The sequence below is a fragment of the Fusarium mangiferae genome, assembly GCF_900044065.1.
Source record: "Fusarium mangiferae strain MRC7560 genome assembly, contig: FMAN_scaffold001, whole genome shotgun sequence".
Classification (NCBI taxonomy): Eukaryota; Fungi; Ascomycota; class Sordariomycetes; order Hypocreales; family Nectriaceae; genus Fusarium; species Fusarium mangiferae.
Window position 1 is genome coordinate 3,991,461 of NW_024573921.1, and position 21,830 is coordinate 4,013,290.

General features: G+C 46.9%; 9 protein-coding genes across 9 annotated transcripts; 4 read left to right on the forward strand and 5 right to left on the reverse strand.

Moving 5' to 3' along the window:
• Positions 1 to 22: 22 nt before the first annotated feature.
• FMAN_16026 (uncharacterized protein) lies at positions 23 to 2,036 on the forward strand (the record flags this gene model as incomplete). Its single annotated transcript, XM_041822956.1, has 3 exons — positions 23 to 103; positions 154 to 1,468; positions 1,522 to 2,036. 3 exons carry the CDS (start codon positions 23 to 25, stop codon positions 2,034 to 2,036), a joined length of 1,911 nt encoding a protein of 636 aa, XP_041677137.1.
• A 238-nt stretch (positions 2,037 to 2,274) lies between these two features.
• On the reverse strand, positions 2,275 to 2,660 carry FMAN_01792 (uncharacterized protein; the record flags this gene model as incomplete). The annotated part of the gene is made up of 2 exons (XM_041822967.1): positions 2,275 to 2,366; positions 2,414 to 2,660. The coding sequence occupies 2 exons, from the start codon at positions 2,658 to 2,660 to the stop codon at positions 2,275 to 2,277; spliced, it is 339 nt and encodes a 112-aa protein (XP_041677138.1).
• A 1,962-nt stretch (positions 2,661 to 4,622) lies between these two features.
• Positions 4,623 to 5,611, reverse strand: FMAN_01793 (uncharacterized protein; the record flags this gene model as incomplete). The annotated part of the gene is made up of 4 exons (XM_041822978.1): positions 4,623 to 4,799; positions 4,873 to 5,052; positions 5,114 to 5,304; positions 5,359 to 5,611. The coding sequence occupies 4 exons, from the start codon at positions 5,609 to 5,611 to the stop codon at positions 4,623 to 4,625; spliced, it is 801 nt and encodes a 266-aa protein (XP_041677139.1).
• Positions 5,612 to 6,952: 1,341 nt separating this feature from the next.
• Positions 6,953 to 8,733, forward strand: FMAN_01794 (uncharacterized protein; the record flags this gene model as incomplete). Its single annotated transcript, XM_041822989.1, has 9 exons — positions 6,953 to 7,166; positions 7,225 to 7,303; positions 7,363 to 7,489; positions 7,545 to 7,581; positions 7,690 to 7,817; positions 7,871 to 8,027; positions 8,089 to 8,168; positions 8,222 to 8,624; positions 8,684 to 8,733. 9 exons carry the CDS (start codon positions 6,953 to 6,955, stop codon positions 8,731 to 8,733), a joined length of 1,275 nt encoding a protein of 424 aa, XP_041677140.1.
• A 3,093-nt stretch (positions 8,734 to 11,826) lies between these two features.
• Positions 11,827 to 12,904, forward strand: FMAN_01795 (uncharacterized protein; the record flags this gene model as incomplete). The annotated part of the gene is made up of 5 exons (XM_041823000.1): positions 11,827 to 11,990; positions 12,050 to 12,136; positions 12,187 to 12,386; positions 12,436 to 12,672; positions 12,867 to 12,904. The coding sequence occupies 5 exons, from the start codon at positions 11,827 to 11,829 to the stop codon at positions 12,902 to 12,904; spliced, it is 726 nt and encodes a 241-aa protein (XP_041677141.1).
• Positions 12,905 to 13,209: 305 nt separating this feature from the next.
• FMAN_01796 (uncharacterized protein) lies at positions 13,210 to 15,422 on the reverse strand (the record flags this gene model as incomplete). The annotated part of the gene is made up of 4 exons (XM_041823011.1): positions 13,210 to 14,439; positions 14,488 to 14,946; positions 14,999 to 15,026; positions 15,076 to 15,422. The coding sequence occupies 4 exons, from the start codon at positions 15,420 to 15,422 to the stop codon at positions 13,210 to 13,212; spliced, it is 2,064 nt and encodes a 687-aa protein (XP_041677142.1).
• A 731-nt stretch (positions 15,423 to 16,153) lies between these two features.
• On the forward strand, positions 16,154 to 16,710 carry FMAN_01797 (uncharacterized protein; the record flags this gene model as incomplete). The annotated part of the gene is made up of 4 exons (XM_041823022.1): positions 16,154 to 16,297; positions 16,347 to 16,460; positions 16,511 to 16,631; positions 16,679 to 16,710. The coding sequence occupies 4 exons, from the start codon at positions 16,154 to 16,156 to the stop codon at positions 16,708 to 16,710; spliced, it is 411 nt and encodes a 136-aa protein (XP_041677143.1).
• A 117-nt stretch (positions 16,711 to 16,827) lies between these two features.
• Positions 16,828 to 18,927, reverse strand: FMAN_16027 (uncharacterized protein; the record flags this gene model as incomplete). Its single annotated transcript, XM_041823033.1, has 1 exon — positions 16,828 to 18,927. One exon carries the CDS (start codon positions 18,925 to 18,927, stop codon positions 16,828 to 16,830), a length of 2,100 nt encoding a protein of 699 aa, XP_041677144.1.
• Positions 18,928 to 19,535: 608 nt separating this feature from the next.
• FMAN_01798 (uncharacterized protein) lies at positions 19,536 to 21,037 on the reverse strand (the record flags this gene model as incomplete). Its single annotated transcript, XM_041823045.1, has 4 exons — positions 19,536 to 19,571; positions 19,640 to 20,252; positions 20,300 to 20,813; positions 20,872 to 21,037. The coding sequence occupies 4 exons, from the start codon at positions 21,035 to 21,037 to the stop codon at positions 19,536 to 19,538; spliced, it is 1,329 nt and encodes a 442-aa protein (XP_041677145.1).
• Positions 21,038 to 21,830: the final 793 nt, after the last annotated feature.

Below are 21,830 nucleotides of genomic sequence, written 5' to 3' on the forward strand. Positions count from 1 at the left end.
ATTCAAGCGGAATCCTCTGAGGATGGACTGTTCTCCATCAAGGCTAGAAGTGCTTGTTTCTAATGAAGAGGTCGAATTTGACGCTGACATCGCTGGACCAGGAGTAAGTCGATCGCCAATCATTCAGCACATGCGCCAACTAACGGCGACCAGGTACTAGCTGCTTTCCTTATCACGTCGTTGATAGCATTAGCTACTCTGATTCTAGCCTTTCTTACAATCTCAGTACCTGCGAGGCTTCTAAACTCCGGAGACGCCGTGATCGCTTCTGGGGCGCGTCGTACTTACCACCGATTGAGGGCTAAGTTCCCTAAGACTAAACGCACCAAGGTTGTCCAAAGCAGAAGCGAGCGGACTCATGCCTTCATGGCCTTCATGATTGCTATAAGCGACCAGATACTTGTCTCTCAGGCCTCCATTCTAATCGCAGCTCTCATTATTCACGACGAAATCACCATTTATTCCAGCAACATTGTGATCGCTCTAGGTTGTCTCGCGTCGACAGTTCATTTGGGGAGTTTTCCATTCTATATGGACCGTATTAAAGACCATAGCACCGCCAAGCTTATTAGGGTCCTTGCTATGATCACCGGCTCGGGGATGCTTGTCTTCCTGCTCGTTGTCCAACTATCGTACACCTGGGATATGGAGACCCACGTCTACTTTACTTGCACGTTTCAGGACTATCGGATGAATGACGACATGGGAGGGGCAGATTACATCAGTATCATCGAGCAGATGTTTGTTCCATTAACAGTGCTTTATGGCACGTATGAGATTGTTCAGCTTCTGCATCACAATGAGCCAGCAGATGACAAGTCAAAGGAACCTGGCTCCGGGGGTCTGTCCCCTATTACACGACGGAATCGATCAAACCTCGATGATCAGCAGTTCCCAGACAATGGGGGTATTGAACTTCAAAGGCTTTCCAGATTAGAAGACCAAACTAATCCAGAGAACCGTCGGCGGCCTAGCGATATGGAAGTTGAAAGCCAGGCGATTGTCTCCATTTTGCAGCTAATCTCGGGTAGCAACATAGAGATGGCGACAAACAACGAGACTAACTATCAACATCAACGATCCATTCTATGGAAGCCGAGGGGCGCAAAGATCAAATTCAAAGAGCTATCGAAGGAGATCAAAGAGTCCAACCGAGAGCAGCTCTTGAACAAGTGGCTGAAGCTAAAAGCTCTCACGATCTTAACCTCGAAACCGGTATCGCCGAGAAAGCTTAGACTCATTGTCACATTGATACCTGAAGCATGGGCATTCCACCAGTGTCGGGGGTCCTTCGCCTGGAGATTATTCTGGCTTTGGTCAGGCAATGTCTACGGGATTGTAACCATTTTTACCTCGCGCGCTGTGACAACAGGCATGTCAGGCAATCCCAACAAGATGGGATTCGGCCAGGTTGTGCCTCTAACTCTGCTGGCTCTCCCGATATTTGCAGCTTTGGAAGCCCACGCCGGTAATGTTTACTCTTCGCTCTATCTCTGGGCACTCTCTAATAAAAGGGTCTAGACTATAAGCAGAAACTCAAGTCAATTGAGAAAGCTCACCTTGATCAGGCGAATCTCGAAATACCTGTTACTGGGAGCGCGCGGCCTCAACCGAGAAGTCAATATCTTGCGCAGAGACAAAATCTGCCCCAGGAGACAGACATCGCACGTATAAGGATCGTACAAGACGTCCTCAAAAAGCGTGCTAAAGATATTGGATACCCGGAGCTTTATAATTGGGTGATAGGAGACAATTTGACCAGCGCACCGAGTCTCCAAAAGGGAGTTGCGGTTCATACCGCAGTCATGTTTACCATTGCAACTTTACTCGGATTTTCGATGGCCTATGGCATAGCAAACATCAATATTACATTGATTGTATTTCTGTTTGTTCTTGCCGCTCGTAGGCTCATAGGTCTCAGTTTGGTTGGATTGGATATGAGATCATGCCCCATGATCCTCGACCATCTTGGTTGCATTGGTCATTTAACTGTACAACAATCTGGAAGCCAGGGTGAAAGTATGGCAGCAGCGTAGGCGGCTGGAGACACTGGAGAGGATTTGGGGGACCAGGGGAGACAAGAAGAAGCGTGAGCAGGAGTTCTCTTTAGCTCAACTTCACTTTTACATTACTCCTTTTACGCCAATTTACTTAATTAACATGACTCTTATCAAGACCTTTAGTAGTATTGAGTGCTGTATACTAATGTATACCTGATATTTGAATCTTTGTATAGTAAGTTGTTTGCTAAATTGTATAAGGAGTTCTGGGAATTCAGTCCTCCTCATCGGCACCCACCAAAATCCAAGTGCCCTTGTTTCCGTTCTTGTCTGCTGCCTGAACTAGCATAGAGCCGTCTGCTCCTCCTGCCTTTTATCAATACAAGAAATATCGAAGCGATGGGATCACTCACCAGTGATAGTGACTTGAGCACCGTCAGGAAAGACAACGCCCTGGCCGACCGAGTAGGTGGTCGGTGCTGGTGGGGGTACCTTGTAGGTGACGACCGCTTTTTTGGAGTCGCCAGAGTATTGCTTCTCGCTGAACTTGCTGTTGTTAGGCAGCTCTTCGCCCTCGTCGGTGAGGAATAGATTGATCGACTTGACTGTTGGGTCACAGCTGACTCTAATGTAGTTGTTGGTGAATGTAATAGTCGCCATCTTGGCCCAAGTTCAGACAGTAAAGATATAAGATAATAGATGAGGATGGATGAAGAGATGATGAGTAGGGAACTATGCTGAAATATTGATGGGCAGGTTGTGATATTTATACCTAAATTCCTAGCCAGACTTTCCTGCGGTTGTTGCTGTGAATTGGCGATGAGGTTCAATGTCACGCTGGCCCTGGCAAATTTCCTTGGTCACACGCCTGATTTGACGAACCATACCACTGTCTGCAGGAAGGTGTGCGTCAAAATACCCAATGTGGCATACTAAGCATATAGAGCTCTTCCATTTTCATCCATCCCAATGATACCCGTAGATAATTGGGCAGAATATGTGATCTTTTCTGTCTCGTACTCCCACGTGTATAGCCATAAATGATGTCTAGGTCGTGGAATAGTCTCGACAACGGATTAATTAGTTGACGCCCCTCCAGTCTTAGCCTGTTCATTCTCTGCAAACCCTATGTCGGTTCCCTGTCGAGTGCTTGCTATCATAACGTGGCGCTGAGTCTGTAGAGCACCGTTTGCCGGATCATCGCGATCCGAACCGCATTACTCCATCTTTGGGTGGCCTGATTGGCTTGACTTGAGGGTCTAAAAGCCTTCACATGCTCTGAATACAAGCGGAGAGCTGTAACTTAGCCTTCCAGCGCTTAGCAGTACCTGCAATTCTTCTCTTTGGCTAGTGTTGGCTTACAGGCCAGAGGTCCATAGAATATGCTGGAATGAAGCACAGCTGAGATCGGGACATCGAACGGTGTCTCACTTACAATAAGTTCTCTATAGTGATCTAAGCCAATCACATATGCATGCTTAGTTACACAAGGGCTATGTGCATATGGTCTAGATGGAATGTTTGCATCGGGTCTAGATGGGATATGCGGCATTCATATTTGTGGCTTTTGGTTCTGTTCACCCTCCGGCGCACAGGATGTCGCAATGCATCAAGTATCTACAGCTTATCCATTATTCAGGAGTGACTTGAGACGCTGCATTGAAAAAGTTACGGGGGCACAGGAGGCATCAATCCTTTCCTTTTAGAAGCTCTTGAGATGCTTGTTCTATCTACCTTGATGTCTCTCGTGTATCTCGTGTTTTTGTTCCACATATGGCAAAATCGAATAAGCCAGTCCCAGCGAATGAAATATCCGAACATGGCAATATCGGGTTGGAGGAGCATCCCACAACACGAAAGGGCCTTCCGAGGGTGTCACTATCAAGGGCAAAAGGGGTTCCCCGTGCATCAATTATACGCGGCTTGCTACGAAATACGAGGTGCTGCCACACGGCTCCAAACATGAGGGGTTATGAGTTCGATAGGTTAGTTCGGATGCGGGATATTAGCTAAATATTGGCACTAAAGAACTTACCCGCTTTGCGGCGATTGGTCGCAGTCGGATTAAGCTGCCTCTTGGCCGGCCCAAAAAGAGTAACTCGTTAGTATTGAGGCGTCACAGCGACAGCTGAAGCAATTCTGCCTTCCCGTCACGATGCTAGTGTGGCGACTTGGCCGCCCGCCCGATGATGATACCTGGTCGGCTAAAGCCCTGGCCGGGTATAACAGTCTAAGACTTCGTTCACAAACTCAACTAAGCGGTTGGTAACCGACGATTAGAAACACGCTGACCAGTTACAGTCTTCCATGTTGGTTTCACCACGTTATGAAGGCAGTTTTCCGTATATATGTATGGAGTCAAAACAATTTTGGTGGCGTGTTTGAGTTTACAATTGAACATTCACCACTCTTTTGAGCTCACATGCAAACACAAAGTATATGCGATCCTATCGACAGCCCAACTAGTATTGATTATGATATGCTGCCATAGAGGTTCCTCAATAGCTCAGGTCCGTCACGTCCCCAAATTCCGAGCTCAAGTATAGTTCAAGTTGCTGTGGATACCAATTGCTTATGTGATACTCTCTGTAGATTCACACGCCAGAATCAGTAGTGATGATACTAAAGCTCGAGGTGACGGCTCTTTTCGTTCTCCAGCTCCAACTCTTCTCCAAAACACTCGTCGTCAAAGAGGCACAGGCCCAGACAGCATCCAGAGCCACCGCAGTATTGACCAGGGCAATAGCCACCCTTGGCGAGAGCCCTCGCCTCTTCGAGAGTTGTCTTGGCAAGATCTCCCTGGAACGTTTTATTAGCAAAGACATTCTTCAAGATTTCAACACGCGGTATGTGAAGGTAGGGGATGGCTCACCCTGTAAGCCAGCAGATTCACGTCTCGAGTCTCAAATGAGACGAAGTTTCCGTAGTCCAGGCTGTCATCAATTTCCCTTTCGGAATCGGATAATTCGTCAAGAGTCGAGCTCTGGCAGACTTTGATCTTGTCAATGATCTTCTGCAGCTTTTCTGGTAGGCATGGAACACAGTTGCACAGCTATAATGTGGAAGATGATTTAGCCGATTGCTCATTGGGATTGGCTAGATGCGTGACATACCTCTTTCAGCTTGACAGGACACTTCAAGATGGGCGCTTTACACTTGCATGCACCGGCAGCTATGATACAGGGCATAGCCTTGATAATCGTCTTCGCACACTTCAAGCCACACCCACCTGCTGTGGGTGAATCCATATTTCCTTCGGATTCAATGCCAACTTTGATGAACTCATTTGCGAAGCGCGGGCCCACTGGTTTCCAATTAGAGTCCAAGTTATAAATGATACTTTTATATCCAAACTTACAAGCAGCGATCAGCCCCTCCTCGATATCTGCCGGAATCACGCCAGTTCTAGCTTCCGGAAGCAAGGGCACAAGATGACGTTCGTCTCGTCCCTTCCAGGCTGGCGCGTCAGGCTTCCCGTCGTCCAGAACCATTTGGTCCTGATGGCTACCAGCATTGGCGCTTTCTGCATTTGCATAGACGTTCACGTTGAGAACGGTCGCAAATGCCGACGAAGCGAGTACAAGGGAGGCAATGGGAATCTTGTAGAGCATTGTGTAGTATTTGTGTGTGGTCTGAGTAAAATCGGGAAAGAGTGTGAGTAGTTATAGAGAGGAAGAACAGTAAGTCAAGTGTTCGTAAGGATGTTAAGTCAAGTTGAGCGTTGCATGAATTCCAATGGGATGATGGCTTTCTCTATATGCATATTTGAACCCGAAATGCTTCGGTCACTCCAAGGTTTAATAGCGGCAACAGCAGTAGATGAGCTACATAGTATAGCAAAGAGTCTAAGACATATGGCTGGCTGAAACAATTATCCCCGTGTTAGTGGTCTATCCTTAAACGGATCGTCTGCGCTAGCATTATCAGTCTGGTCATGCGATTATGAAGTCATCGAGATGTGACGGCGAAACATTGCTATCGATAATGTGATTCGGCCGTATTATCACTATCATGGCGGTGCTTGTCAACAGAGCATACAGCCTACGCCTACTCCGTACTTCCCTGGGATAAAGAGAGATTAACTTGTGACTCAAGTTGGTCATTGCATAATGACCTGTTAATTGTCCCTGGCGCACGAAATAGCGTCTGGAACTATCGATTCTCTGCGCAAAGTTCTCGTATCATGTCTTGGCTTTCTCAAACAAAGACACGCGTCTACACAATTACAGAACCAGCTTTCAGCTGGCCAAAGGTGGCGGGCTATACCTTGTTCTCGGTCTTATGTGATTATCATTGTCAACTCCCTTCTGCCAGGCTTGTCTGATTGGAGACCAGTTGATATGCCAATCTAAGAATGTGATATTGGACGCGTCTCGCATAATTAGTGGCATTGTCTTGCTTTCGGCATTTGTGGGGTTTCTCAAATCTAGAAGTTCTCTCCGAGGTGGCTGGTGTGATATGGTATATCGGACAAATCAGTCCGGTCTAGAGTCTACTTGACGGCATTCTGAACGATTCACAATAACAGGATAAGTTTAAGTCTTGCTTGGAGCTGAAGAGGTGTGCTACCATGAACCTTCACATCCTGCATGTTGACAGAAACAGACGATATGTAGGGTTCCTGCCTGATAACCAGGGTATTAATTGGTCCAAGAAGTTTTGCAGCCCGTGCATTGCATGAACCCCAAGCCAAGTACAGATTTGTCAGCTGCAGGAAGCTTGGCACATCACTTATTATCAGACACCTACACCTGAGAATTGTTCTTTCAACTACCCAAGTAGACAATGCAACCAAAATCATGAGTAGAGATGCTTATCGGGAGACACTGACTTGATGGACAAAAGTCTCAGCGCCAATAGCTATAAAAGAACGGCTTCCGTATGGGTTAAAAAGCAAGTTCAGACTTACAATTCTTAATCTAAACTCAATACCACAAGCCCCACCGTTGAAAATGAACCCAGTTCCTCCACCAACAACCCTACATGATGCCAGAAGGCAAATTCGTATCAGGCATCTTGAACAATTGTCCCATGCCAACATCGCTTTGACTCCCCCCGAAGATGACGAGGAAACTTTGATATTGCCATCTTGCAAGATTGTTCGTGCGGAGTTGAAGAAGTGGTCGCAGAACCATATTAAGAGTATCGAGGAAGCTATCCTGAAAAGTAAGAGCACCTGCTGCGATTTATTTCTACTGTACAGCAAACTGAAAATTCTCGATAGATGTCCTGAGTGGCAAAGAGAATATCGACTGGAATTGCTGCTTCTTAGCTTTTATGGAGAGCATGACTGTCTATCTGAGGTTGGTAGAGCACCTATGAAACATTTTGGCCTCGCTAATGATGAATATCATGAATCTAGAGACTGGGATAAACTTCACGACGCAGTCCAGCTTTATAAAAGTGTCAAGGCCGGAACAAGTCCCAATGGCGATCTACATCAGGTTCATGATCTATACGAGCAATCAGTAGAGGGAATCAAAGAAGTCGTGAGTATATGATTCTACCGGAGATGTGGATATATGTCCTAACCTTGATGCACAGGCGGCGGTCTGGGGCATGGATTTTATGCAAATCTGCGGTAAGTCCACTCGGTTGATGTTTCTCAGTTATGATGATCAAACGCATGCGTACTTACAAACCGGAAGATCTCACTAAGGTAAAGGCTTTCTTCCACACGTTATTGCAGAACATATACTGAAAAAGGCGCATCAGGGTCACAACGATACGAACCCCAAATGGAACGGGCCTTTTTGTGGTGCTTTCTTCCCGAAAGACCATAAACAGGGCGCTCCTTATGTTGGTATCACATTCAAGGTTAGCTACACATCACCCCGAATCGGAAGAGTCTGCTACTAGAATATGTTTAGGGGACCGATCCGAAAAACATCAAAGACATCAATGTCGACTCCTCATTCGATCCAATTCAAGTAGACGCCAAACATCTTTTCGGGACTGTCGTGTCTGAAGGCGTGTACAATGCACTGTTTGGAACTTTTAACGACAAAGATAGCGTTTCACCATTCGGTGGGTCATGTTGTCCTCATATTGCTTCGTGTGTACTGAAAATCGTCTGTTTGATTGAAAGAACTTATTTTGAATGCGCTTGAAGACTTTGTACCAAAGCTCCATGTCGAAGATAACACTGAACCTCTTCTCCATGTTACAGTCTGTACTTTCCCCTTCGCAGATCTCCTATCATACTAAGATTTCTATCTCAGGGACATTCTCTCGGGGGATCTTACTCCAGCTTCTGCTTCGCTCAACTCATGATGCAAAATGCCAGTTTGCCTGCTGGGGCCCGACTCGGTGACCTCTACAACTTTGGAAGCCCCCGTGTCGGCCAGAAGGCCTGGTCTCAAGCCTTCTACGAAAACCTTGGCGGCAATTTCCCTGGCGGTGCCTGGAGAATTGTCAATGATAAGGATATCGTTCCCCAAGTCCCTTCGTTGCTCAAGTACAAGCCGAAAACGGGCCCATTCTACCACATCGACAACGGGATACAGATTTTTAAAGAAGCTGAACCTGCTCCAATCGAAACTGAGAGAAATGGCCCCGGAAACGTGGACATAGGGTTTACTCGATTTGGCTTTGTCAGAAGGTTAGCCACGCAGACGTATCACTGTAAGTTTTATCGCGACTTTGACCATCTAGCCAAGTCATCTACTAAATTAGATATCTAGATCCGCTCTCATACTATCACGCCATGGAGTATGCTCTTGCCAATCAGTAGCTAGATATTGCACTTTTGGCATAGAAGTGGAGAGAGGTAATGAGTTATATAAAGGTAAAGCTTCTTGTACTTAGATTTAACGCCTAATCTATCTTTTTGAATTGATTTAAAAGCCAAATGTCCCTATATCAATGTGTAAGATGCAGCTGGGGGGTCTAGGATAGTAAAAAACACAATAAGATGCTTATTTTCAGCATGATGTAGTATCAGATATCATACACTACGCCAAAAAAGAAACGCAATAACCTTAATCTAAACTCTCAATAGGCCACACAGCTGCTGCTTTGAGCATCTATCTATACATACTGAGCTCTTCCCTCCCAGAGCCAGTGTAGAAACAGTTTAGCCAATCTGATCTTGTTTAAAGCATAGTTGCCTTCAAGGTGTTGAGTCTTCTGGGAAGAATAGAAGAGAAGACTCATAACTGGAATTTTCCAACTTTCAAGGATAGCGCAACGAGTGCCAGCTGGTAAAAGGAAGTGGTTGCCTGTCTACAGCCCCTGTAATTAAGCTTCAGGCAGGGCGGGGTAGAATGATACCCCTGAATGTGAGTGACGCTGAGCACGGCCGTGCGCTTCGTCGGTTGTCTGTGGGTCGACAGCCAGACGGGTAGCCGGGACAAAGTGACTGGCTTCGCATTGCTTTAACATGAGATCTTCTCTGGTGTGTAAGAATGATACGTAGCAAGGAGACTCTGCCTACGCAGCTGGTAGGGAGCTTCGCCGCGTGGTAATCATGATAGCCGAGTCATGCACCGCTTTGAACAATGATTTACGCCAAGAGCAATGAGTGTGGTCTGTACCAGGTGGACAAATTACCAGGGTTGCTATGGTCTAGACTCTCTTACTTCAAGTCACTGGTATCAGGGCGTCCATCTGTCATATCTTGCAGTCACAGCCTGACTCGTCTGTGTGAAAGATGCAACTTCAATCACAGGCATCAAACTATGATCCACGCGAAAGGTGTAGCCAGTCAAAGTTTTAATAAATCCCTGCACCTGCAGTCAATAATTATCCCATCATCGACCAGTTCGCGATAATAGTAGGTAAGGATAAAACGCCATGCCATCTCAAGTTTCAAATCGTAGTTCGCTCCTAGGCTTACTGGGAACAAGCCCTGCTGCATCATCTTGCATATAATTGAGATATATCAATTGCTTGAAAGAATAAGACATACAGGAAACTACCTACAGTTATGTTTCTTCGTGTCGCCAAATGAAAACAGATATCTTCATGAAGTGACGGGGAGGCGGCAAGTGGGAGCCCCGGCAGCTGAAAATACGCCAATTCATCAAGGCCAGATCTTTGGCCGCGTAATGCTGTCAGATAACAACCGACGCGGAGCTGCGCAAACGTATATTATCAAGAATGTGGCTACCTGAGAATCCAAGAACACGCTTGATAATGCGAGAAGTTATACGAAGCTGCCCCGTTTAGCCACCTCTACTCCATAGAACCATGCAGACAGGTCAGTGCGCCGGCGGCAACAGGAGAGCTCTGAACTATCTGCCATCACATCACAAGCTAGTGTGCCCTTTCTGAGCTAATAAGCAACCTCCTTTCCGACGAACCGATCTTGGCTAAAAGTTTATGATGTTAGTGAAGTGCGGGTGGCTCGTTCCAACCAGCTCCCCTACTTCGGAGGGAAATACCATACCGAACTTGAGATCAACTATACCAACAAAGAGATCTGTTAAAGTACTTGTATTTGGGTAAAGATAAAGAGATATGAAGTATGCTAATAGATAAATGAAATCTTGATGATTATTGTATACATACAATAATACAGAAAGCAATTTATATTATATTATTATTTTTATGTAAATGGATCTGACCTAGGTACTCAAGCTTGGTGTTTTACTTCCATCCTTCTAGCCTACGTATGCTTTTTTCAATTGTGGTGATGATAAGAAATACAGTTTCACTATTTTAAAAAGTCATACCATGCTGGTCCGATACCTTTCGGTACGGGTTCGTGAGTGGAAATGTGATATCTGTGATAAAAATGACCATCTGCATGTGACGCTAGCTGTGAGTAGAAGCTCTGCGGAGGGAAGCCAAGGCTGCCGTGTCTCGGCTCATTCTCGCTCAGCTGCTATTGGCTCAGCCAGATCTGCCAGTACTTTGTAGGTGGCTAGCTAACTACATATAACATAGTGGTATTTGAGATGATGGGGATGGGGGGTGCACGAGCATGTATGGATGCTGATTGACTTATCGCAGGTAATGTGACTACACCCACCTCGCTCGGCGTGGAACGGTCAAAGGGTTTGCGAGAAGTTGAGACAGCCAACCTTGAAGACTAGCCAAAAACAGGCTTCTCCATATATATCATGCTCGGCAGGACCTCACAATCACAATAAGCTAGTCAAGTACTATGGCCATTCAGGTTCCTGCTGACCCATTGATCTTTAGGATTGTTGTGATCTGTGCCCAGAATGGCTCCTCTGACCGGACACAAGGCCTCCAGCGTGGATGATACCGTTGAATAAGGCGATAATTGCTCATTTTAGGATATTTCTAATAGCCTGTTCGTGGTGAACGTCTTTCGGGTTCCCTGGGGTAGTTGAGCGTCAAAAGCGTGGACTCCCCCGATCCGAAGGGCGCTGAACTTGACCCATCTTCCAAAACATGTGCAAGAGGGTCAGAAGGCGCCTACTTGCCTCTTCTTTTCGCCAAGAGTTACTGCGGTATACCACAGCGATAACAAGGCCGGTCTCTACACAACTGTTCAAGGAAGGCCCCGTGCCGTCCCCTGGTAATCAATTCGTCTTTAATCACTTCTCAGCTGGCCACATTATCACTTTTCTAGCCGAATAGGAGTAGCAAGTTCTTATCAAAGTTTCTCAGTCAGTTCATTCTTCGATAGTCACTTCTTAGCTTGTCACACTTTCAGCTCTCTCTGTCAGTGTCATTTTTGATAGTCGCTTTCCAGGTCCCAGTTGAGCAAAAGATTCACTTTACTAACCGGAATGGCACACCTTTAACAGCACAACCACATATATAAACGGGCAGATCGCCAGTAACTGTCCTAATCCTGTGTCCTTACAACAATCTGTTCCAAACATATTCTTCTTTTCATCAATCAATCAACATGAAAATCACCAATTCGTTTTCGTCATTGTGCCTTATGTGCCTCATTATAGGCTTGACGTTTATAAAGTCCACTGCTGCTGGCTGCTGCCCTTGTAATATCTACTTGACTTGTGGAGACCAAAGTGGTTGCACGGTATACGAGTGCTGCAGTACTGCTGCGTGGTAAGCCATCGCCTTCGCAGCTTGTGTGCTGAACAAATTACTGATTTTTATCTGATTAGCAACATTTTCTGTTGCAACTGCGATGGACCCTGTAAAGGCGGGAAATCGACTGAGCTGTCTGATGCGAAGACTGAGAATATCTGCCTGTAGGTTTAGATCTTCAATGGGTGATGTAAACTAACATAAGTCGTTGCAGGAGCAAATTTAACGCTGTTGATGTGAATCAAGATGGCCTGATCAGCTTCCTAGAGTGGGCACAAAGTCGCGATGCCTTCGCTAGCCTAGGGCTGGACGTCTTAGCTGAAAGATGGAGCCAATACGATTGGGAAGGCAAGGGATACTTGACCAAGGATGAAGCTATGAACCGACGAATTGCTTCATCAAGACCCGACTCTGGTAAGTTTCCACGAATGCCGCCCGTACATCAATACTAAAGGGTCCTCAGATATCAAAGACACCAGCATGGTCGAGCAGCCATTTGGCTATCAGCCAGGACTTCAACGAAACCTCAAACCCAACGACCTTTCAAGAGGCGCTTGGACACTTCAATGGTTTACCGACGACGATTGTTCCAAGGGCAAGCACCGGACCGAGGGCACGAAGCCAAAAGGTTGCTCAAACATTGCTGGTGCAAAAAGCATTAAATTTACCGCCTCCCAAGGGTTTTCTCTCTACGTATACGGTAGACAAAACTGCAACGGGATCCCCAGAATTATTCCCAGCAACCCCGATTGCTACCCGCTTAATGTAAAGGGACTGAGCTATAAGGTTATGGGCTAAGCTATCTTATACAGAGATGCGGTGTTGATGTAAGGTATGAAGTGGCTTATTAACTTAAGAACCTCCGCCTCTTATAGTTACTCACTCGTAGCTCAGACTCGGCTCAGCTCAAAGCAGGGACTACTCAGAATTAGCAAGGGAGAAAAGAGACCTGGTCGATATTCTGTTTCTGTATCAGGCTGTATCTGAAATTTAACTATACTTTATTGAGCTCTACCTAAGTAAAAAGAAGATAATTCTCCTACCGGGTATTTCTAATCGGTTTAATGATTGTGAAATCTCCAAACAGTGTGGGAGGCTAGGTAATAACTTGTTACATATTAGGATACCGAATTCTGCCCATTCACCTCCGTCAGGGTGAAATACCTCAATAACTCGTTCTCACGTCACATCTGTCATCAGCACCTCCGTTCAATATTTCTTATTCCACCATATGCCGCTACCAATTCCCACTCTCACCCATCCCAGGCATTCCCCAGTTCATCGAGCTCCAGTTAAGCTGATTCATATTCACCGTCAACGGCGAACTACCCGCCATATATGGTGCCGAAGTAACGGGGTCAAACCCAGGTTGTCCACCCATGTTGAAGAACATGCCTGGGTCACCAAACCCAAACGGCATCTGAAGCTGAACACCATCCATTTCCATCCCAGCATTATCCTGAGCTTGAGGTTCGGTTGGCTCATTTCCTTGCAACGACATATCCGCGATCTTTTGGTTAATAACGTCTACCAGCTCTGGTGTCTCTATCTCCCTTTCTGCTTGTTCATAGGCCTTTTTAACCGTGTCCCAGGCACCCAGAACAATATTCGCAAATGGCTTGAAGATTGGGTGCCATCTGTCGACAGATGCTCCCTGAGACCGAGCTTCATAATTGTCCTTCATGACTTTCCATCCCCGTTCCGCAATGCTGCTAAACGGCTGGGTTTTCAAGTGCTGGATGATTCTTATGTAGGCTGGAAGAGGGAAGTAAAGTTGTAGAAACCATCGAAAGCCTTTCGTTAGAGGTGAACTTGATAGTTTTTCGTCGCATTCTAGCCAATTAATGGCGTAGGAGACTGCTGCTTCGTGGTTTGCTTGGTTGTATGTAGCTGATGATTCGAGATAGACGAGGAAGTCGTTCATTAAGCGGCATGTTGCGATACTAGCCCTCACCGTCCACAGCGTCATGTAGTGAAGACGGTTGTCAACATCACAGAACTTGAGGTACTTCTCCTCGACCATTCTTTCTAAAGCAATATCTCCACCTTCGGGAAGCTTCTTGGCCAGAGGCTTCATAAGAGGGTTCGTAAACGCAAGATAAAACGGACTATTCCGAGTATAATCCCCAAGCTCACTTCTCACAACAGCAAAAATAGCTTCGGTAGCTTGTTCTTGGACCTTTGGCGCATTTTTTGTTTCTTCCCGAAGCTCAGAGTCGCTGACGTTCATGGGCAAAGCGCAGTCCCACCCTGGGGCTAGACTCGTAGGTTTATGATCTCCCAAGGCGCTTACTCGGGAGTCGAAGAGGACAAGCGACCACCAGAGTCGTCTACGCATTTCTGCTTCTAGAACGCTGCTTCTAGCGTTAATGTTTTCGCTTTGGAGACCCATTCGTTGAGCGATGCGCATTGCGACGGCAAGCATGGATGAGATGGACTTTGGGTGGCTGGCTGAGCGAATGGAGACCTGGATCATTTAGCGGGTTTGTAAGACTGCGTGGGGCAAATGGCTTACGAGATAGAGGAATAATGCAGTCAAGCACTCTCGACTACCCGTACGGAGGAAGTTGCTGTTTAACAACGCCTGCTGACAACCGAATTGAAACCTCGTAGAGAGCTCCTCCTTGGTCTGTTTGAACATGGTCTGACATTCCTCAGGAGTAAGACTGAGTATAGCCATACAGTAGATACCAAACATGAGAGCTTCAAGAGTTGGAGGCACCTCTTTGAGATTCGACGCAGCTTCGACAATGCGACCTTGGAGGGTAGGTGTATGTGTGACTTTCAGGAGAGGGTTAACATTGTCAAGGTATACCTGCCAGAGCCTAAAGAGTTGAGCGGGTTCTGGGTGGAGAGTATAGAGCTCGACGGCTGTTTGACGGGAGCCGAAAAGCATGTGTTCATCATTGTTGTAGGATTGATCTTGGGCGTGGCTGATGGCTGTCTCGAAGAAGCTGTCGTTAGGGTCTCGATACTAAACCGGGGTCAGTAATGTTTATGATGCGGAATTGTTGTGATCTTATTACCCCTTGGCGCATTGCATGCCAAATGTTCCTATACTCGTCAGCTCAAACTCACCGATTCATTGAGGACTTTAACTCACTTAACCTCAGCTACACCCTCAGCCCTGCCCTGCAACGCCTCCTCATCTCTGTCGGAGTGATAATCATTCGGCGAACTCTTCTCAGACCCATGATCATCATGCAGCGGATCAAATTTGACATTATTCTGCTTCATCAACGCCTCGTACCTCCTCAGCCTATCTAACAACTCACGCTCAGGAAAGCGCCGTCTTCGTTGTCGGGGCTGAGTAGCTGGGACGCACTGAACCCCATGTTTGACGCAGTTTGAGCAGGGAAACGTGCGGTCGCATTTGACCTTTCGTTGTTGGCAGAGAACGCAGGCGAGGACCCGATGGGGCTTGGGTTTTGATGAGTCTGGGGTGGACATGGTGGCTTCGGGACTTTGGAAACCCGAGGAATACGGTTTTTCGTATAAAACTCAGATTCCCGATGGGAGAAGAAGGTGGACTTAATATGCAGGTGTTGAGTTGGGCGTCGAGACTTTTCGTATCAGAGGAATGTGTCGGGCTTTTCTAAATCCCGAGACGGCCCCGCTTTTGTGCTTACTTGCTGACCCGTGAGGTTATCTCGGTCTTTACTATTGTCCGACTACCAATTTTTATATCACGCCTGCTCATTATGATACTCAATTGGGCAATACACAAATATTACTGATCGCCCAGGGCATAATATTGAGCCGTATTACTTCTCATGGGATGCTCAGTCCCGATGGTGTTGGCTCCGGGACCAAAGACTTACCCGGTAGTCATTTCTATGGATAAAGGCGTGGAATCTTCATTGGATAGATGGAATCAATACGAGATATCTATGCTATCTATGAGTATATTGTCGCTCTCGGAGGAATATGGAGGAATAAAATGGGATTAATGTCGTATCAAAGTAAGACATGCGTGTATCAGCGTCATACCAACTCTGACGTCAAGACTGTGTATGATGCGCGCTGAGTGACCTCACGAAGGTAATAAATATTTCTATACCAGCCACATCTTAAACAACACCTTTGTAGTCAAAATCCTCACTATTGTGTATATTTCTTTCAGCCACGCTTTATCTCTGATTTGTCAATCAACTAGACCACATCTTCCTGCATCCGCTACCATGCCCAGCTATACCGGAAAATGCGTTTGTGGCAACGTCAAATACAGCGTGTCATTGGACTCACCCGATGACGCACGAACTTCACTTTGTCATTGTGGAAGTTGCAAAAGGGCATTTGGAACAAACTTCGGTCTTACTACGAAAGTATATCTACTTCTCTTAACTCAAGTAACCTATAGCTGATCATACCTAGGTCGCACTTGATGGTTTCAGCTACGACCAAGGCAAGCCCAAGACATTCAAGCAGGAGAACGGGGTAGTCCGAGAGTTTTGTGACAATTGCGGTGTTTTCATATGTGAATACGGTGTAAGGCCACTGTTGGACCTGCGCGAATGCATGGACTGACTTGATGATAGGAACAAGCCGCTGACAAGTTCCGATACATCATTTGGGGTACCTTTGATGAACGAGAAAAGTTCCCTCCTAAAGGAGAGTTCTTCTGCAAGTATAGAGAGACTTGGATGCCAGAAGTACCTGGTAAGTAGATTTTTTCTGTGCCAAATGGGATACTGACATTCATGTAGATGTCTTTCACAAGAATGAGATCAAGGATTAGGCAAGGTAATGAGAATGAGCTGCCGATATTCCGATCGTGGCTATCAAGATCCACTGCTAGAAATCGTCGAGTACAACAAATATGATGCTTGCGACGCTCTATATTTCTCTGAAAGCTTCAGACTATCTTAATCTTCTCCCAAGTAACTTCATCAGTAATAGCCTCTCCCTGCATAGCGCCGTGTACGTATGCCTCTCCAATGAGATAATAATCATGTCTCTCTCCCGATCTTCTCAAAATCAGCGGAGCAGGGGACCCGGAGATAATCCAAACCTCATCCCCGGCTTGAGTCGATTCATGTCCCATGCCCAAATACCCCGTGTCAGTGAGGATGGCTCTGCGGTTAATCCATGTCGACGCCATGATATTACCAGGCGGCATAGCATGTTTTGACAGTGGTTCCATAAGTTTCTGGAGCTCCTCCTCATCGCAGCCATCACTATCTTGAGGTATAGTGTCCAAGCTGGCACAAAGGGATCTGACGAGCCTTGTGCTGGGAAATATACTGTCAGGGAATTTGGCAGCTATTTCGTCCAGGTAGGCCATGTCACTTATTGATTGGAGGACCAGAGCATGGCCAGCAGAGGCTGACCCCGCTTCTTTGAACACATACTGTAGTGCACGTACAAAATTATGCGCAATGGCCCTCTGGAAGTCCTCCAGTCGAATGAGCTTCGAGGGCCTATTTGTAAAGTCAGTATCCCAGATCATAGTTCTCCAAAGAACCTCGTCTGCCTGTTGGTTTGTATATGTATAGGTCTTATCCATAGTAAGAAGAATGTCGCCAAGCATACTGAGACGGCCTTGAAGGCATTCAAGAAAAGTCTCGCCTATCTTCTGAACTGTGCCGAGGCGAAAGCCAAAGACGTTAAGGACCTTTCCAGTGATGGTGAATGGATACTTATTGGGAGAGTGGGGAATGTGTTTCGAAGAATTGAGAGTTCCAAGAGATCTAAAGTTTGGCCCATGGACACTGTTGTATAGAACCGGTGGATAGTCAGGGACCCAAGATGGAAGGCCTGGTGTTTTCCGCACGCTGGGGTCCTTGACTAGGCTGAGGTAGACAAGAGAATCAGTCGTCTCGATGATGTTGCAGGCGATGATTCGCAGCAAGTCTTTGATTTCGATATTGTAATCTGGCTCGAACACCAACGGCAGAGACACGCCCTCTTGAGCTGCCATATGCTTCAAGATACCATTCCACCCGTAGACGGTATCCCGAGGATCTGTCGCCTTCATTCCAAAGGTTGAGAATAGCACGCGTAGGGGAACCATCGCCGCGGGATTTGCATGATGCTTTCCAAGGCCAGCGTCCAGATCAAGCATAGCAAGGACACCAGTCCACGCACTTTTCTTGCCCTTACACCACTCACGAAGTAATTGGATCCTCTCGGCATGGAAGATATTGATACCGCCACGAAGGTGAATACCAGGTCTGTCCTTAGGAACCAGGTCCACTACAGATTGGAAAAGCCCGCTATAGTGCAGAAACGTCGCCGTGTAACCCACGTAGTCAAAGCACGTGAATCTTCCATTACATAGAATGACCACATCGCTGGTGAGGGAAACCTCTTGGATGATCCAGATACGGGTAAACCAATTACTCATATAAAGCGCGACCAATCCAACAGCTTCTTCTTGGTCAATAGGGTCCATACCATAGCGCTGCGGCATCGCTGATAAGTCAGAGCTGAAATCCCAGGTCTGCGTCCGCATCATACGAAGCGTCTCAGGAACAGACGCAGCACCGAGTCTCTCGACTGCTCTGAGTCCAGTCTCCAGCTCGGTGAAGGTACTCCCAAGCCAGACAATAACGCGGTTTGCCTTTCCGTAGATCTGGTTCATGACGGATACTTGTGGAGATCGCTCGTTGGGGTTGGACTGGTTGATGCAGAGCGCGTCTATCCAGATGGGAGTCTCTGAGCACGAGACCTGCAATTCAACAAGAGCATCATAAAGGTTCTCCTGGACCTCGAATAAGAGCCCATTCAGAAGAATCGTTGTATTGGTAAGCTTATCGGTAGGTGGGGGGCTGTCTCGCGGTAAGCCCCAAGTGTAAGACAGCGCATTGTAGGCGAGGTCTAAAGCACCGAAGAGGAGATGCTTCGTGAGGCTGACACTGGGGACTTGAGATTTTGTGTCTGGATGGATGCCCGACGAGATAGTCGCCAGGCGAAAGGACTCGGTATCAAGCTCATCCGAATAGTATTGCGCCATAATTATGAGTTGTGATGTGGAACGCAGATCAGAGGGCACAGAAGAGGGGTAAAAAGAGCCTCGATTCCTAGGATCAGAAGAGGAGGTGCTAGTAGCCTTATAGGGCGACCCAGGGTCTTTTTGACATCCCCTGCCTAGCCTGCGTTCTAATCAACAGTGAAATACAATGAAATCGGGGAATAGTCGGTCAATTGTAGAGCCCTTTGAGCCAATCGCTCCCTATGAGAAGGTACTAGTAGCCTGGCTGGGCTTAGTGGTAGGTAAGCAGTCCAATCATAGTAAGCACACCTTCGACACCTGATGGGAGATAGCAAAAGTGGGTGGACATATTCTCTATGTAACATTGAGACGTTTCGCAATTTTTGCTTTAGCCTATTGAGGCTACGTGAGTAGTATTTATTCTTCTGAGGTTGCAACGCTAAGCGGTTAGTGAGATTTTATTAGCACGTGTAGAAGCATCGGTGGCCTTGTCAGAAGATTGGATCTGGGACATTCTTGCACAAACTATAGTCTTGATAATAATGAACTAGCGAGTAAGATAGGAGACAGTTTCAGTATAAGCATAAAAACAAACTAACATTCAAATCGACATGAAGCTCCTCGATGACCTAAACATCTTTCATGATAAACTTCTTGTAAGCATTCTGCAGTCGACGCCAGTTAGTATAGTCTCAAGGACTGCAACAGAAGGACAAAAAAAGTGTCAACATACCTCGAACTTTGAATCTGATTTATCCTGATACGCAATACCGGTGTACTCCGTGTCAGGTAGATTAAGCTCCCACTTCTTGACAACCTCATCATCAACCCGAAACACAACCTCTCGCATCGCATCACCCCAACTGAACGTCATCCCAGCCATCTTTCCGGCCCACGGCCCCTTCACATCCCACTTGACTAGCCGTGCTCTACTCAGGGCACTAGCGAAACTAACGCTGTTCCAGTCAAAGTTCCACGACACCCAGCGCATCGCGTCCTCTGCAGCTTTGGGTCTCTTGTCAATCTGTGCGAAGCCGATTTCCTCCTTTGGTTCTTTTCGGGGGAGCATTGCGGCGGAGAAGACTGGGAGGGCTTGGAATGTTGCTTCTTCTGCGGTGGGTTCAGTGTCATCTTGGACGTGGACGCGGAGAACTTTGTCTTGTTCGGACCAGGCCATGCAGAGGGGCAGTGAGGGAGCTGGCTGTTTTCTGTTGGCTGGTTGGGCTATAATGGCGACAGCCCTTTTGTAAACGCCAGTCCATTCCATGATCTCTCGCATCATCTTCATGTCTATACGTGAGCCACGACTTCCATACTTGGGACTCTTTCGTTTGGGACCATAGTTACTGATTCCGTCAGTAGGAGATCTAATTGTCATAACAAGGCTACTTACTGGATGGCCACTGCTACAGGAGTTCCATTATATCCAGTCCAGACCACGGAGCCACTCACGCCAGCCTCAGTATACGTCAGATACTCAAGCTGATGCTGTTTCAGTATAGGATTAACGAAGCGTCCTGTACTGCGTGTAGGCGGCTCGCCAGGCTTGGCGGTGGTCAAATAACTGGAGATGTTGCAAATACCTTCTAGTCTCTCCTCCTCAGCAAGTCTTAGAGCGAATCCAAATGCTGTCTTGGGAGGGGTAGGATTGTTGGTCTTTGGGATCATAATGATACCAAAGTCATCAATGGCAGATTCTTCGTTGGGCTTGGTCGAAAAGACTTTGCTGACCCGTGTATCTTTGTCAAGAATCTCCACCCCTTTGTGTTGCTCCCCTAGATCAGACCACCAGGCTCGAAGGTTTTGGGTTCTTTTGCCGTTTTCATCCATAAGGTTATGACCTGCTGTGAAGATGATAGCTTGGTCCTGGCCAGGGATATTGACAAAGAAGCCATTGCCACCTTTCTCTGCAACGAAGGATCGTGTTAGGGTTTGAACAAGCACTGGAATTCTTGGGATACTTGCCGGCCCCATCTTTGGTAAATCTTAGCTTCGCAACTGCTTGGCCGATAACAGAGTCGCTGATAGAATTAAGACCATAACGAACGGGGTCTTTCTCTCGCTCTCTACCAACATCTCCGCCTCGACGATCTCGGTGCCAGAGGTTCTGGGGAACCAACGATGATACCATCTTGTCTTGTCTTGACTGGAGAGAAGCAACAGGCAAATCGAGGATCTATCAGTCCGTTAATCTGACTACGGTGCCAGGTAGCTGGTTCTTGACTTGTGACCAATGGCTACTTCAGCGCTGGGCACATCTGCAATTCTATCATTGGCAACGCCCCGCTCGAGATTGCGTTGATCACAAGTGGACTCAGCTTCACGATGTCGCTGATCATCTACCAGATCCGGAAGTTTATTGGAAGCAGCACGTCCTCTCCTGTCAGATCAGCAACCTCCTCCATTGGGCATGCACCTAGTGAGCTCAGCTCTGACAAGTTGCCGATCACTTCCCGCATTTAGTCTCTCACAGAAGCACTACAACCTCTCAGGCGAGGGCCGTGCCGTACCGGCTATAACCCAACAAATAAGCCGAAATGGAGGTCACCTCACCCATTCGCCAATTATACGGGACTTTGGTTTGCTCAGCCAGCCCTTTTGCATGCCAATTTCTCTCTTCAGGACAGCTGCATGCTAAGAACGGTATCAGCCGACAACATCAGACTTTGTGCAACGTCGCATAAGTAAACGCAACACCACCGTTATCAAGACGGTATTCGAAGAGAATACGCGTACTGTGTGTTCCAAGGTCAAGATATGCAGGGAGTACACGAATGCGGAGAGCTGAAAGGTACGGTGATGTCAGCTCGCAGCATGGAGGCCAAAGCACACATAATGTCTGAGGCCAGGACACCATCCTGGCTATGTAATTGGATGGCCTTTATGATAGTCAAAATCTTTGCACAGTAGCTTGCAATTAAAGC